The following is a 16,085-nucleotide window of genomic DNA, read 5'->3' on the forward strand; positions in this document are numbered from 1 at the left end:
TATCAAAACAATTGATGTAATTTCGAAAGTGTTAGTGCAAACCTGGATGTAATGCCAGTTTCTTGATCTCTTTGAAAGTTTAATTATTTTTCATTCACAATAGATTTAACTGTTATTTCTCAGCAATGCTGAAATTCCGCTATCCGCTAATGGTGCTCACACTCACCAACGTTAACGTACGCCCGTATCAACTGACACGATGAAACAGAGATCTACGATACTACGGAACGGGACATTGGTGAGAATTGATTTACATGGGCATTGGTTGGTTGGCATCCGTTGGTGGGTGTGAGCACCATAAGTCTAGTTGTCGATCCGCATCAGTTGCACTAAATTCCTGAGATAATTCTAAATTAAGTCGGATTAACGCCACCGCCTGCCTAGGCGATAAAAGGTAAAAATTTATGCTTCCGCATTAGTTGACATGCGGCAAACATGAAATTATTTTAACTAAAACATACTTAAGAGAGACTTTACCAGTAAAACATTTATTAGATTATACTTCAGGAACGTTAACGACATATTCAATTCTTTCATTATTACCGCTTCTATCACCCAATACTCCGAATGGCGATTCTGAGTTTGTTGTGAAATAATATATACCAGCTCTTTGATCAATCTGCAGTGGATCACCCAGTTTCACTTGAGTTACAATTTGGGTGCAACCACTTTTCGATGAAATATCATCATAATCGGCACATTGGTACATTGGCACAAATCCGTATCCGCGTAAAGCTTCCGCATACAAAGATATGCAGCGTGCATGCGAGCACATGCCATCTAAATCTAAACCACAACCTCGTTGTATGCGACCCCAATTCGGATAAAATGCCGCTGCGCCAATGGGCTCTGAGAAACCCTTAAAATTGCTGTTTGTATGTATGCTTATTACAAACTTGGCGTCATCACTGGAGAAACGACTTTCAGGATTATTATAGCTGTAAAGCGGAGAAGCCGGGTCCAAGCCTACAATGCCAGCAATCTTCCCACGCTTTACGCTCTTGCCGCAAAAGCCTGCGATGTGTGCACCCAAACTGTGGCCGATCACCACCACTTTGTCATAGTTTAAGTTAAATTGTTCATGTAGGAAATCCAATAACTCGGCAATATTTTCCCCTACAATGGGCGCCTTCGCACGGGCAGATATGTAATTCAATTTGGCATAGGGATCCCAATCAACTGAAATTATATTGTAATCCTGTTGCGTAAAATATGCTCGATGCAGCACGCCATTTGGTGAAGTCGTATATGAGCCACCCCAGCCATGAATCAAGATTCTGAAAAAATGGATATGCTTTATGACAATATCAGCTATTTTATAAAAGTAACGGAATGCTTACTTTGTATGACGGCCTTTGTCGAATAGTGATTTTTGTACCGAGTCCTTATCGTCAATGCGTAGCTCTTGCTCTAGAAACGAACATTATCTGTGACTTCAGCATCGACTGTATCCAGAGCGTTTTGACGTAAAGGAAGCGCGCATGTTGTAGCTTTGAAATGGAAAATCAATTGGTATTAAAAAATGTGTGCCATGCATACACCTACGCACATATAAAGAAATATTCTTCGCATTATGAACTTTTTTCAAGAAGAATTTAAAACATACTATTAAAAACTACAAAAAAAAAGAAAAAAAGAAAAAATAAATCAAATTATGTTATAATAAAATACCGCAACTCAACTCTCAGAACAAATTAAGGAGCGAACTGCCAAAATTCCACTTGCAATCTACCTGTGTTGTACACAACATATCCTTGTCAGGAGTTTAGGACGAGCTTCTGCTCCAGTTTGTGGTGTGCTTGTTGACGGGATTAGAGATTTACGAAATCTCCGGTTTGAATATCTTCCTCAAAAAGTAGTCGCCCGTCGTTTTGGGGTCTAACGAGCCTTTGCTTTGAATAGTGGAATGGACCCATTATTGTTAAGAACTCGATATGAATTTCTGACGTTCGGTTCTATTTTAGTAATTTTAGTTTTTATATTATTTAGAAATTTAGTTTTTATATTATTTCTTTGACATGAACCACTGCATTGGTTTCGGAAAATTATTTCAACATGTTAGCACTGCATAAAAATAAATAAACAAAGTGTATCATCACTCTTATTTTGGAAAACCTGTTGATTTGAAAACTTTGGTTGAGGGGGTCTCTATTTCATCGCACATCACTGTACATATATTGCATACGAATTCATAAAATAGTTCAATCAGCGAGTTAAACTTGCACAAACCGCAACGATTGAGTGATCGAATGAGACCATTATTGAGCAGATGCGACTACTGGTGCACAGTAGTTCCCATGGTCGCCGGTTATACGTTACAGGAATAACTCGGGTTTTTTCCGACCAAGGACTGCCGCCTCAGTAAACTAGCCCGGTCTAGTGAACCGTTTATCGCTGGTGCACAGTCACTTCCTACCTTTGAAGGTTCCATAAACTCGTAAAGTTGTCTCTTTCACAGAAACAGCTGCACTTTTTTCACATCACTTTTTTTAACTGACTGAAAGTTTAGGAGTTTCAACGTCCTCGACTAAAATCGGTAATAGTTTTTTCAAACATTTAAAAATGGATTAATCTTTCATTGAGAATCCGGGAAGTTTTCTAATAACTTTAAATGTACCACTTATACTTACCTAAAAAGCCGCAGAGCACTAATAGCCCCTTCATGTTCAACTGATCACTGAGAGAAGTCGACTCACAACTTATACGTGACTATCGTATTTCCATGCATTTTCCGTAAGATTAAGTTCAATAATAGTAAATACTCAATAAATATTGAGCTGATTAGATTTTGTACAGATTTAAATTCGGCAGTCATATTTAGTGATTATCGCCTTGATTACATTCAACCTTGGCTACATTCGTTGAACTACAAGTATTGTTGTTTTCTTTGATCGTACGTAATATGTACGGGACTTAAATTATAAAAAACGTTAACTTTGTGTTGAGGGCTACATATACATATACTAAATTCATATACACTTACAAACATACATAATATACATGTATAGATAATCTGCCTCTGATATGCCAAGCACATAATAATACGTTCACATATGCACATATCTCCTATAAATCCACCAAATTAATCTACCCGTTCACATATGGCAGATTACCTGCAAAATCTACAAACAGCTGTCAATACTGTTTGAGAGGTCATTCTTCGTAGAAATTATTTTGTCGGAATATTTCGGTGTTTTTGGTTTCTTTAATTATTATTAATGATGTGAAGAAAATACAAGGAGAAGGAATAGCTAATTTAGTTGCGCGATTGGCTGCTAATAATAAACAGTTGGAGGAAATCCGTATGAGACGTTTACTGAGGTTACATTTTATAGTAAGTAATAAGAGGACAAAACGTTTATGGACACACGCTTTTTTTCTATAAAATGAATACCTAATTAATAATATTTAACAAATTTTTTTTTTAGAATTATGTTTACAGCTCTATTTGCTTTGCCGGCACCCATTTCATTTAGTTTTTATTATTTTCGTAATAATAATTATCGATAACACAGAAAACACAGGGTTGTATGTCAATAAGTATCGTTATTATCCGGGATTATTTTATAATCTCAGATTTTGGGAGAGAAATTTTGTATGAAAAATCGCGCCTTCTTATTACAGATTTTGAGTTAAGCGCGCAAAAGTAGATCATCTACTTATATGTGAACGTGTTATAAGCTAAAACTCCATAACAAGCGTTGCGGGCGCTGTAGTTTTCATCGCTTGCTTTATTCAGCTATGAGAATCGCTATGAGCTTTGGTCTGGAGTTCTAGCTTTAGACTTGCGAATGAAATAGTAACACGCTTGTTGCTGCATATTTATTTGGCAACTGAACTAATCCATTAAAGTATTTAGGAGACAAATTATTATAATAATTACAGAAAATATAACCAAATTTGGTAAATATAATAGTAATTAAGTTTTTATTTTGGATGCGCATATACCCCTATATACAACTAGAAGGAAAAATGGGAAGAAATTTACACCAAATGCGTTATCTCGAAAACTAGTTAAACTTTAAAGTTGCAACCAATATTAAATATGGGCCTCTGCTTTTCGCCAAGCGTTAGCCAGTGGCCTTAAGTAGCGAATAGAAGATGCCTATTATTATTAAGAGGTTAGAGGTAGTAAGAGGCTCGAAAAAATGGTGATTTTCAATAATTTGTTTTTGACGTGATAACGTCTTATAATTCGATTTAGCCGGCTGCACGCACGAAAAAATGTGTCGTTACCTTGCTCATTAGTGTTACCTTGCTCATTTGTCGCTACCTTGCTCATTTGTCGTTACCTTGCTCATTGCCGTTACCTTGAATGAACTGCAAGCGAAAGCGCGGAACGAACAAAGCAAACGAACGGCAACGTTCGACATCTTGCTCTCTCCTACTTAAGTGAGCATATATATGTATGCATGTGCGCATATGTACATAATAGGTGTATGAATAAGTTCGTGCGGTTTTTTTTTCGAAATTTGAATTTCGGATCATTCCCATGGCTTTTAAACGTTTGGAAATGGTTGATTGATCAACTCCCAAAGTTTTTGCAACCTCTTCTTGCGTTTGAGCCGGATCTTGATCGAGCAATTCCTCCAATTCGGTATCCATGAACTTTGGCGGCGCGGCCAAAATCACCACTTTTAAAGCGTGCAAACCACTTCTGGCACGTTCGCTCAGCTAGAGCATGCTCACCATAAACTTCCACCAAGATACGATGACTTTCGGCTGCTTTTTTCTTCATATTAAAAAATTCCCCGCAAAAACACATTATTTGGCACGAAATTTTCAAGTGTGGTAAAAATATTGTTGTTTACGCTTCAAATAAAAAACTTATACTGACGTTTGTGCCTTACGACAGTAGCTCTCCAATGAATGTTTGGAAATGTGGATCGATGGAATAATAATCAAGTTACGCCATCTGTTGTAAAACCGCACGAACTTATCCATTATATAAATTCACGTATTTGTATTTGCATATGCCTTCTTATTGATAGATATTATTAATTTAATTTACTTGAAGAATTTAAAATAAAACCAAGTTTGTTAATAATACCTGTTGTTTTAATGTTATTATTATTAATTTTTTTATTATATATGAAGGGAAAAACGTATGGTAATATTTACCACATACCTTATAAGATATGTTGTGTACTAATATATGTATATAAACATGCATATACATATACAATTTCGCGCAATTTTCCAAAAAAAGCTAACCCATCTATGTGTAAAAATGCATACAAGTCATATGGACATATCAAATATACGAATCTATTCCGTACGCAAGCAAATGTAAGCTAAGTGCTTGAACTGCAAGCGAGAGCGCGGAACGAACGACAAAGAGCACAATCGGCCCCCGCGTTCGGCAACGTTCGACATCTGGCTCTGTCCTACTTGAGTGAGCATATATATGTATGTATATGTATGTATATGCGCATTTGTATATAAATTCACATACTTGTATTTGCATATGCCTTCTTCCTGTGTGCATGGTAATGAACCATTTCTCTGTTGAGAATAGGAGATGATAGGAAAAGTAGGAAATGAAAGGGAGTATTTCGAGTGTAATGTGTCTTGAAAAAGGCAAATCGATGATGGTGCCTCTTAGTGTTGTTGACTTATTCACGTCTGATGCACAATCAAAATTGAAGATATCTTTCATGAATTTGATAAATGTTTCGTCATTTTTCACGTTTTTGTAAATGTAACTTGACCTATTCCATTGCAATTCCATTTACTTCCTCCTCTATATCCATACAAAATATCTATCAAACAAATAAAATTAAAATTTTATTTTGAAAATTGCAACCATTCCATCAATATTTTCTTATGACGTTGTCACGTTAAACTATCGTCAGTAAACCGACTTTACAGACAACCTCTTTTTTTTGCTAGTCAATTGCTTTATTTTACAAAAATAAAAACTTAGCATTAATACATCATGTTTCGACTTGACTTTAGCAAAATTTCAAAAAAAATTAATAATTGTAAAAGTAATCGCTGTTTGTGGCGATCCCGTTTCTCTAGAAGTCCCTCGCGGTGATCATCACAAGTCCTTGGCTATTCATCTAAAATCAATCGGACAAGAGAAATTAGTTTTAGATAATCTTGTGCCTGATCGAAGCTTTTTTTTTATACTTTAAGAAAATGCAAAAAAAAAATCAAATTTTTTGAAAATTCTGACTACTTCCAACCCCTTAATATAATTTATTGTACAACACTGGTAGACTGCAAGTGAAATTTTGGCAATTCGCTCCTTAATTTGTTTTTTCGAAAATTGCACTCTTTGATAAAATTAAGTTTTTTTGTTACAAGAGCGACTGCTGATGATTCTAACTGAATTTCAATATGGTAATGGTCTGGGAAATTATCCAGTTTATGGGCACATGGAGAAATTGATCAGGTCCCAGCATTACAAATCTGAAGAAGCGAAATGATTTTTTTCTCCGTTCGAAAGTTATTAACAAAAAACACCTTTATAATGTTTTTTTTTTTTCAAATTATTAAATACACGAAAGTAAATACTCGTGCACTTAGGGGCCAAACTTCACTTTCTCTTCACACATTGTAATATATTTCAACGGTATAACTGTATAATAACTGTATGTAAAACAAAAATTATTAAATATTGCCGATACTTAAGTATATAATATTAGTAATAAAAATGTATCAAATGTTTGTGTGCCGAACGGAAAATTAACTCAATGATGATTGGTAATGCCACTCTATCTATTATATTCCTTAACATATTTATATACACCTAGGATCAGATCGAACCGTAAACTAAATCAGAACGATAAAAGGTAAAAACGAACTTCATATTCCTATTTATACCAAAAGTACCATATAAATGAGATACACCTTTTCAAAGCATGCCCCCTGAAAATATGCAAAGTGTTTTAATACCGTCATAGCAGAGAATATAGAATTGATTCGATACGCGTAGTCAATTAAGTGGCAATGCTCTGAAGCAAAAAACCAAAAAGGAAAATAAGCTTTTATACCTACATATGTGCGCACCTATAAATATTGTAAAAAAAAAGAAACAAGCCCTCCTGAAGCTTATCAAATTGTTGGTTAAAACTGAAAAATTACAAAATATGTAGAGTTTAACACAAGCGACGTTCTGAAAGTACTTCCAAGGGTAGCTCTGATAAGCAGCAAATTCGGTAAGAATGATAGAATTACACCGTACCAATCAGGTACTTTATAATCAGCTATGTAAATATACATTTTCTGTTTTTACTAAGTTTTTTTTATAAATTATATAAATAATAATAATTTTCTGTTTTGTAAAAGGAATTCAAGACGCTTTTTTTTTGAAAAATACATTCCCAGTCTCAAATTACAACCGACAAAATGATCGATTCCACAGTTGGAATATAGCAACGACCAAATAGTCTTTTCAAATTCAAGATGTTCACTTGTACTTAAAAAAAACACAACTGCTTCGATTGCATAATCGCTATTGTTTCATCTAGCAAGACTTATAAACATTTGCCTAAAAAAAAAGATCAAAAGCGCGTATTTATCTAAGAGTTTTAATTTTTTTTATTCACATTTTTGCGTGTATATAAGTATGTATATATTCTAATATTTTGATGTACAAATATTTTAGTATTGTTTTTCTATTTCTCTTTGTATATAATTTTGTGTGAGTTAAGTTGCCGTACAAAAACCCAAAAAGGGCAACATTCGATCTAAAATTGTATGTTTATACCTATGAGTAAAACTATATTATGTATATTTGCCTTTTCTGCATGGAATAAATAATTACAGTACAATAATAATCAACTTTAATGTAAATGTTCAAATAAGTAATAGCCGCCCCCAATATACAAACCACAAAAAATTAATTACATTTGTTGTACGAGTAATGTTGCTGGATTGTCAGCCCTTCTGCTTAAAAAATAAGACATATAAGTTAATAATGCCACCTGATTTTCGAATTAAGTTCATAAATATCGCAACCCAACAAATAGTTGATTTAGGGGTGTATAACAAATATGTATGTAGTTATGTAATGTTAATATTAAATTTTGCTTCAGATTCTTACTATTTTTCATGGTATATAAATACTTTTGTATGCTATTAAGCTCGGTTAGAGTTTTTCTAGTTGAGTTGGTCTCAAACATCTAGACAAAAATGACTAAACTGAAGAAAAAATGTATAGGTGTTAATTTTTTGTATAGCAGTGGAGCTGTTACTTAGATGTTTAGTTCTAAAGAAATGCTAGTTTAGTAGCTCCTCGGAATATTTCACTACTAATTAATAATTTAGTTTATTCCTAATGCTTGGCCATCCCTATTGACATCTGTGTGCGCATTTCCAGTACTAGTACAATTTATTGTATGCACGTACGCATAATATTTGATGCACAAAAACTGTATCTTAACAAAGTGGCTTTTGACACTTTATACCTCTTGCCGTAATATTCGATCCGTTTCCTGTATAGATTTAGGATTAGACACAGTAGAGAAAGTGCGATTATATTTAATTTTAAAAATACCTACACATTTGCATGCTCTAGCAGCTCCAGAGTTTGCGTATTCTTTTTGACTGGCATTAAACTATGTTTATTTGTATTTTAATGATAATCTTTTCATCCTCACAGAAGCCTTTTTGCATGACATCCACTATTTTAGCATACTCAACAAAACCAAATCCTCGAGTGCTTATGCGTTCTTGGGGTTTATGGAAGGCCATAACTTCTGGTTTTGTCATAATTGTATCATGTTGCGAGAGACTGGGGTTGTGAGGATGTATCATACACAGCTTGATGCGTCCCTTAAATGGCCAATCTAAATGAAAATCGTTTTCCGATTGCATTAAATGGACATGTAGACTTAGTAAATTGACGTTTCGTGGTTGTATGTTAAGACGTGCACAGAACCGGTAGCCATGTGGCGAGGTATAAAAATCACGTGAGTAAAGTAAATTATTTGCATCGGTACGCAGTTGTTCTACCACGCTACGAAAATTTGTTATTTCCCATACGATGGTTCCATTACTGTAGCGTGGATCAATTTGTGGGCGCGTAACCAATTGCTTGGTAAGATTTTCCAGCTTCACATCCTGCTCACGAACACGTTGTTCTAATACTACAATACGTTGGTACATTGTTTGGATGAGTTGCTCGTCTGCTTCATTTGCATATTGCGGTGGCGGTGGCGGTAACGCACCATTTACTTTGCCACCACTCGCAGATGTCGGTTTTTGTGGATTCCAGGTGGAAATAGCAGTTTGCTGAAATGCTTGGAGCATAAGTTGCATATGATGTGGCATGTCCTCTTTGAGATGTTCTTCGAGTGCATTTGTTTCTGGACGTCCAATGAAGCCGCATTTTACACTTGCAAAGGGGCATTTTTCTTCGGCGTTTTCCAGTCTTCTATACGGACAAGTTGGCAAGTGACGATCCACTTCTATTGGTGATGCTACTACTGCACAACCCAGTGGTGAGTTAGGACACTTGTGTTTGAGTTGTTCAATCTCGCGCCTAGTAAAGTTATCGGGAAAAATATCGTGATCTGTAGAAAGTTTTGTGTTGTCCAATGGGCAGCACTGATGGTGATTGCTGAGCCATTCCATCAGACATGATTTGCAAAACCGGTGGCCACATTTGGTGATCACAGGTTCATTAAGCCAATGAATACAAATGGCACATTCATACCTTGCATCCGATTCGTGGAAGTCAGTATCGTCAGAAGTGGTGGAAGCCGGCGCGTGTACATACGACTTGGAGACTGCTAACGAATTGGGCGGTATAGATGATGGTGATTTGTTGTTTTCTGATGAGTAGTGGTGATGATGAGAGTGCCCTTGCTGATACGATTGCTGTTGCTGTTGTCTGGCGTGCCTACCAGTGCTATTTTGTGTATTTTGCATTATTGGATCAAATACAACTATCATGCAAATTGTTATTAGAAGTATTTTCCCACATAAAGATAAAGAGTATGTTTAAATTAATAGTTGAAAAAAGTGCAAACAAAAGATCTATAAACAGGCTAAGGAATGTTTATGAGTGCATATCGATTTTCGCCTTACCACTGATTTGACATTTCCTTATAAGGAAACCATCGTTGCATTTCGATGTAGTATGTGCAGGGTGATCCATATAGCATTTTTTAATCAAATATTATTTTGACAGTGACAGCTCTTTCCATTGGAATTCTATACAAAAAGTTGGTATCAAATCGCCGCGTAACGGAATGAATCGCTTTACGATTGATCAGCGTTAGGAACTATTGCAAATGTTGTGTATCCTAAATAATGCGTTTATTGAAAATGAGATGGCGGTCGGGTTAACAACCCACACTGCCGCAACTGGGAAGCAGAAAACCCGCAACGTGATCGTTCGGTGCGGATTAAGGCGCGAACAATAACTTCATTATCCTATTTTTCTTTGAATATATTGCTGGAAATGCGTTTTTGGCCAAGAATAAACACTTTGGGGGCGTGATAAACCGTTTCTTGTAGCTGAAAAATGAAAACAGAAGCTTGACACACAGCCTATGCCATATTCGATATTATGTACGCCAATCTCGATAACCGGCCGCCTTGGCGGTGTCAATTGGCCACCTCGGTACTGCGATTTGACGCCGTTCGTTTTTTTTGGAGATCCGGGAAGGACCGAACTTATTCGAACAAACCCTTAACGATTTAGGTCCTTAAGGCGAATGTCGAGTAAGCCATTCGTGAGAGAGAGTCAGAAACCATCACCAAGGTCCTGTAGAACGAGTTTATGGTCTTTTGAGCCCTCCACTTATCAAAGTACCGCATCCAAATCCAGCTCTTTTAAAAAACCTAACATGGAGCTGGATTGGGCTAAGCGATGTGTCTTCTTTCGGATGCATTCGGCCGAGAAATCGAATGCTTCTTGCTTTAGCATCACATTTGAGAAGGAGGTGTGTTAGAATTTCCGGGGATGGGTCGCAGGAACGATAGCAGGCAGTTGTCCATATCCCAATTCTGTGCAGACGGCTGAGAATAAAAGAGGAGAGAAAGCGTAGGAAGAAGGAGGTTAAGTTTGAGGATTATGGAGAAGACCGAACGATGACTGCTTAAGGTTGGGTTAACCGCTTAATACTACTGAAGACATTCATCGAGTGTGCGGTCTAAACCGGCTATGTCTGAATCTCTTACTCCAGTCAGCTCCATAAATTTCGAGCTAAGCTAATGATTCTATAGCGACCGTAGCATAAGTTCAGCTTATAGTCTGAACACCTCAATTTGACTGCGGAACGTGCAGAGGCAGAGAAGGACAAGAAGCGGAAATGACCTGACAAAGGAATTTATAATAGTCGAAAGTGACCAGATCCACGTCATCTTCTCCAAACAACAAAATTGGCATTATAATTGTATTGTAGCGTCAGAATGTAACTCTAGGCGAGTGGTCCTATTTTTTGTCTTCCAAATCATCTGCTCATTGTTGTGCTTCCACACTGGGTGTCTGCCAAGGATTAGTTAATGGTTAATGTAATCTCCCGATTGTTTAATGCTGGTGTATATAATATTTAATGGTAAGGTAATCTTATCGGCGTATCTTTTAGATTACTCGGCTCTAAACTCTGGCAATAACAAATCGACGACTTTTATTACCGGATATCCGATTTCGATATTAGAAAGTTACTGTTGTATTTGTATAAATATATCTGTATCTTAAAAAATGCGGGCTTACCTAACATTTTCTTAAATTATTACACAGCTAAGTAGTACTCACGGCGGTTGCTTTCACTTTCCTAAAGGGCATGAGGTTACTTTTGTTCAGATTCACTTATCTCACTATACTTTCCGTTCGCACTCTCTGTGTACCTAAAGTTCGCTAGACTCATCATTAAATTAGCGAATTTTGCCATATGCGACGAGCCCCACTATCAACATTTTGTGCCAGTGGTATATAAACGCATGGTTGTCTGAGGAGAATTTAGTCATTCTGTTAGTCGCATCCGTGCCGCAAAGAGTACCAATCGGCTAGAAAGTGCTAAAAGCATTTAACTCAATTAGATCGGGAGCAAGTTCATATTTGTGTTTCGGAAGCGTTTACTTAATCTACGGAAAGGGAAATAAACACAGTCAAACGTTACATTATTGAGAAAGTGTTTCAACAAAATTTCTTTATGATGAAAAGTTATAATTTCTTGTGGCTGATCACAGTGCTAGTGTTGCTTTCTTTCTACACCGCGCAGACATGGTCAGCATATTTGCCAGTAGTTCAGAAACATAACCTAAATCAATTGGAAGAAATATACAAACAACACCTACGAATTCCATATACATACAGTCCAGAATATCAAAAAGATAGCAACGGGGATGGAGCAGATCACGCAGTCAACAGTGAGGGCAAAAGTGATGGGAGAAGTGAAATGGCAACAGCAAGATACAACAACAACGACGCAGACACTTTGGCAGCATCGTACATCGACACGGACGAACAGGCCGCTGCACCAGGCGATTGGCAATTATTACCTCATGGATCATACGATAAAAAGCATGACGTAGTAGCTGGCAATGTGCCCGCATATGCGTGGTTTTCTGATCAGAGCGGTGTTTTTCATGCGTACGAAAATAGCGACGCGTACGATGCATTTAAAGGCGACAGTGACAGCGACATCGACGACGACGAAAACAGCGAAGAGAAGACGAATGCACAAATATTGAGCCGCAAGCGACGTGGATTCGATGATTGGTTCATAGCACCCCATACAAGGTGGTGTGGGCGTGGTAATTCAGCCAACAATACCTATAACCAACTTGGCGGCGCTTCAGACGCCGACAGATGTTGTCGCCGACATGATTACTGTCCCATGTTTATTTCGGCTTTCAGTAGCCGCTATGAATTGTTCAACTATCGTCCATATACATTGTCACACTGCAATTGCGATCGACGTTTCCGTACCTGTTTGAAAATGAACAACGACGATGCGTCCAACACAATCGGAGAACTCTTCTTTAATATGGTTCCATCGCAATGCTTTACACTACGCAACGAACGCCAGTGTCAGCAACGTAACGCCGAGGGCGACTGCATAAAGGAGACATTTCGAAAGCGAGCTTATGTGCGGGACAACCAAAAGTATTAAATAATACAATGTAGCAAATATACATATGTATGTATAGCGGAGAGCGGGTTGAGAAGGCGTTCAAAAAGGAATACTGAACTGAGACTACGAAATGTGCAGGGAACAGAGCCTTGAGAAGCTAAAGTGTGAGAAAGATCTAGAAATTTTTTAAAACAAAACACAAACATGTATGTATGTATGTACATTTGATGCCAGAAGGTGGCGGACTGCGGCAACCAAAACGTTGTGCTTACTGGAGGCGCTGTGCATGTATGCATGTGTGTGAGAGTGGTGTACATATTTAAAAAGCTACTTATGTATTTAGTATGATATTTGCTCAGCACATATACACAAGTGCGTGTATATACATATAACTAAAAATTATTATATTTGAATTAAGGCTCGGTTATGAGTTAGTAGTCATGACTTCTTCCATATTGTTTGGCCTCAAATGATAAAAAGATTTGAAATTGTAATCTGCATGAATTAATAATTTGAGACACCCTGTCATTTTGAATTCATTTTTTCTTTGATTTAAACATAACTGTTAAAAGTTTCGATAGAAAGAAATTTTCAGAATACAGTAAAAACAAACTTTTTTTAGCAGAAAAAAATTAAAACGCATATCAAAAATGGAGAGGAGGCTCAGCCTGAATCTGTCAAACTTGTATTATTATTATTACTTCTTTTGTAGATGCTTAGATGTTTAGAAAAATAATTAGTATAAGCAACCTAGAGGTATGCTTTAAAAATAATGTAAGATGTTATCTTATACAGATATTTAAGTATGTATACTTAATAGGATTAAGCTTAACTTATAAACTAAAAAATCAGAAAGTAGAGAGAAGAAACAAAAAAAAAAAAAAAACAAAAATAGTATATGTACATACATATGTAAGTGAAAAGCAATGGATTTAAGGTAGAATATTTAATTGGAAATTAGAAAATACGTATGTATGTGTATATGCATACGTATATGTGTTTTAAGATATCTACCGTTTGCCATTAATGAGATTATAGAATTAGATTGACACAAATGTTTACAAGCATGCTTGTACACGTACGTACATATAAATAAAGACGAAAAAATCTGAAATAAATTTGGAGTTATTTGTAGTGCTTCAAAAATGTCGATATTTGCTATCATTAGCGGATAGTTTCCCCTTCCCAAAAATTTGAAAATATCGCTATACTATTCATTTCTGAGGCAGAATTTAGTAGATGAGAATGGTTTCGATACGATAAAAATAAAGGCTCATTGTGATATGATATCCATCTATTAGCCATGATGAATATCAGTAGACATTTTGTATTGATATTTGCCTCCTGATTGAGGTCAGCCAGAAAGGGTGTAACAGAAAAAATGAGGACGCAATTCTTCTTCTTCGTACTTCTTGTGGCTCTAGCAGGCTTTAGTTTTTATTTTAAGATGAGAAAATATATTTCAAAATTATTTTAATCTTTTATACTTATATTATTTATTAATTAGAAAATTTTTGAGTCCACTTGTAGAAATGTAGACCATAATACGACCACTTGAACCTCAAACTAGGTGACTATTACGTTAATTTTTTTAAATCGGTAGTTGAGCTTTCCCTAATCAAGATAAGAAACGAATGGGTCTGGTCTGAAGCGGAAGGGCCTCCGGTCATTACACAATCAGCCAGCGTATTGGCTCCTGGCTCGCCATATTTCTACTGGCAATTTTGGGGAAGATTTATGGACTAATACAAGTTTTCCGTGGCGAATACCAAAGTGTAACGAATTAAGATTCAGAGGTTGCGAAAGAATGAACAATAGCTGGTCCCTTCTGCGGATTTAATATTTCATATTTTACTCGTGAAATGCGCTGGTAGACATCTATCAATAGAATGCAAAAACCAAATAAAGGAAGTTAAATGCGCCTTATGTGGAGGTAACTATACCGCCAACTACAAAGGATGCGAAATTTATAAAGCACTTAAAGTCCAAAGATTTCCACCTCTGCTTAATAAAGAACCAACATTAAATACAAATAAAAATAATACGCCAATAACAACACCCGTAACAAACATAATTCCCGGAGTCAGCTATGCTGATGTTGCATCTTCTTCAAGGGAACAGAGCAGGAGCTGACTAACAAATCTGAAAAAAAAAACAATGATATCGAAGAGCTTAAATACATGGTAAAATCCCTAGTCAACCAGATGACAAATATGATGAATATAATTACAATGCTTTTAAAGAATATGAATGGACAAAAGTGGAAAAATTAAAATTCTAATTTGGAATGCAAATGGACTAATACAGCACTATTTAGAACTAAAATAATTTTTAGTTGACAAAGAAATTGACATAGCATTGATTGCAGAAACACATTTTACTGACAAAAGCTTTCTGAAATTTCCTAATTATAAAATGTATGTAACAAACCATCCTGATGGAAGAGCCCATGGAGGGACAGCTATAATTATTAAATCAAGCATAACTCACATAGAACAACTCCAGTATTCGACGCCTCATCTTCAATCCACGACATTGCAAATATATGACAAAAATGGACCAGTATCTATCTCTTCCATTTACTGTCCACCTAGACATATAATAAACTCGGATGAATATGACAAATACATAAGAACGCGCAACAATAGATTTATTGCAGCTGGTATTCTAATTAACGCAATTAACAAAAACAATTGCAGATTTATAAGTACCGGACAACCTACCTATTGGCCAACTGACGAAAAGAAAATCCCAGACTTGATCGATTTTTGCATAGCCAAAAACATAAGGCATAACCAATTGACAATTCAGTCGTGCTATGAACTTTCTTCTGACCACTCGCCGATATTACTTGAATATGTAAGTTATATAAAATCTATAGATACATCTTTTCGCATACTTAATGCCAGAACCAACTGGGAAAAAGTCCGCCACCATATTGACGATCAACTTATACCAAATGTGATACTCGTATTAAAAACGCAACTTGACATTGAACGTGCCATTATCCATTTCAACGACGTAGTACGAGTACTAGAAGCAGGGATC

At 36.2% G+C, this 16,085-nt stretch overlaps 2 protein-coding genes and 1 pseudogene across 3 annotated transcripts; 1 reads left to right on the forward strand and 2 right to left on the reverse strand.

Annotated features, from left to right (window-relative positions):
* Positions 1 to 461: 461 nt before the first annotated feature.
* LOC129239605 (phospholipase A1-like) lies at positions 462 to 2,857 on the reverse strand (annotated as a pseudogene).
* A 5,064-nt stretch (positions 2,858 to 7,921) lies between these two features.
* LOC129239603 (TNF receptor-associated factor 6) lies at positions 7,922 to 10,029 on the reverse strand. 2 transcript variants are annotated; one of them, XM_054875225.1, is made up of 3 exons: positions 9,668 to 10,029; positions 8,511 to 9,493; positions 7,922 to 8,444 (listed from the first exon to the last, which is right to left on the reverse strand). In XM_054875225.1, exons 1-2 carry the CDS (start codon positions 9,904 to 9,906, stop codon positions 8,563 to 8,565), a joined length of 1,170 nt encoding a protein of 389 aa, XP_054731200.1. In that variant the 5' UTR covers positions 9,907 to 10,029; the 3' UTR covers positions 7,922 to 8,444; positions 8,511 to 8,562. The 2 variants fall into 2 exon arrangements, with proteins under 2 accessions (XP_054731200.1, XP_054731199.1); XM_054875224.1 differs by having other exon boundaries at positions 8,511 to 10,029.
* A 1,884-nt stretch (positions 10,030 to 11,913) lies between these two features.
* LOC129238773 (uncharacterized) lies at positions 11,914 to 14,155 on the forward strand. Its single transcript, XM_054873951.1, has one exon. It carries the CDS (start codon positions 12,114 to 12,116, stop codon positions 13,074 to 13,076), a length of 963 nt encoding a protein of 320 aa, XP_054729926.1. The 5' UTR covers positions 11,914 to 12,113; the 3' UTR covers positions 13,077 to 14,155.
* The last annotated feature ends 1,930 nt before the right edge of the window (positions 14,156 to 16,085 follow it).

Source organism: Anastrepha obliqua, chromosome 2 (genome assembly GCF_027943255.1).
Source record: "Anastrepha obliqua isolate idAnaObli1 chromosome 2, idAnaObli1_1.0, whole genome shotgun sequence".
NCBI lineage: Eukaryota > Metazoa > Arthropoda > Insecta > Diptera > Tephritidae > Anastrepha > Anastrepha obliqua.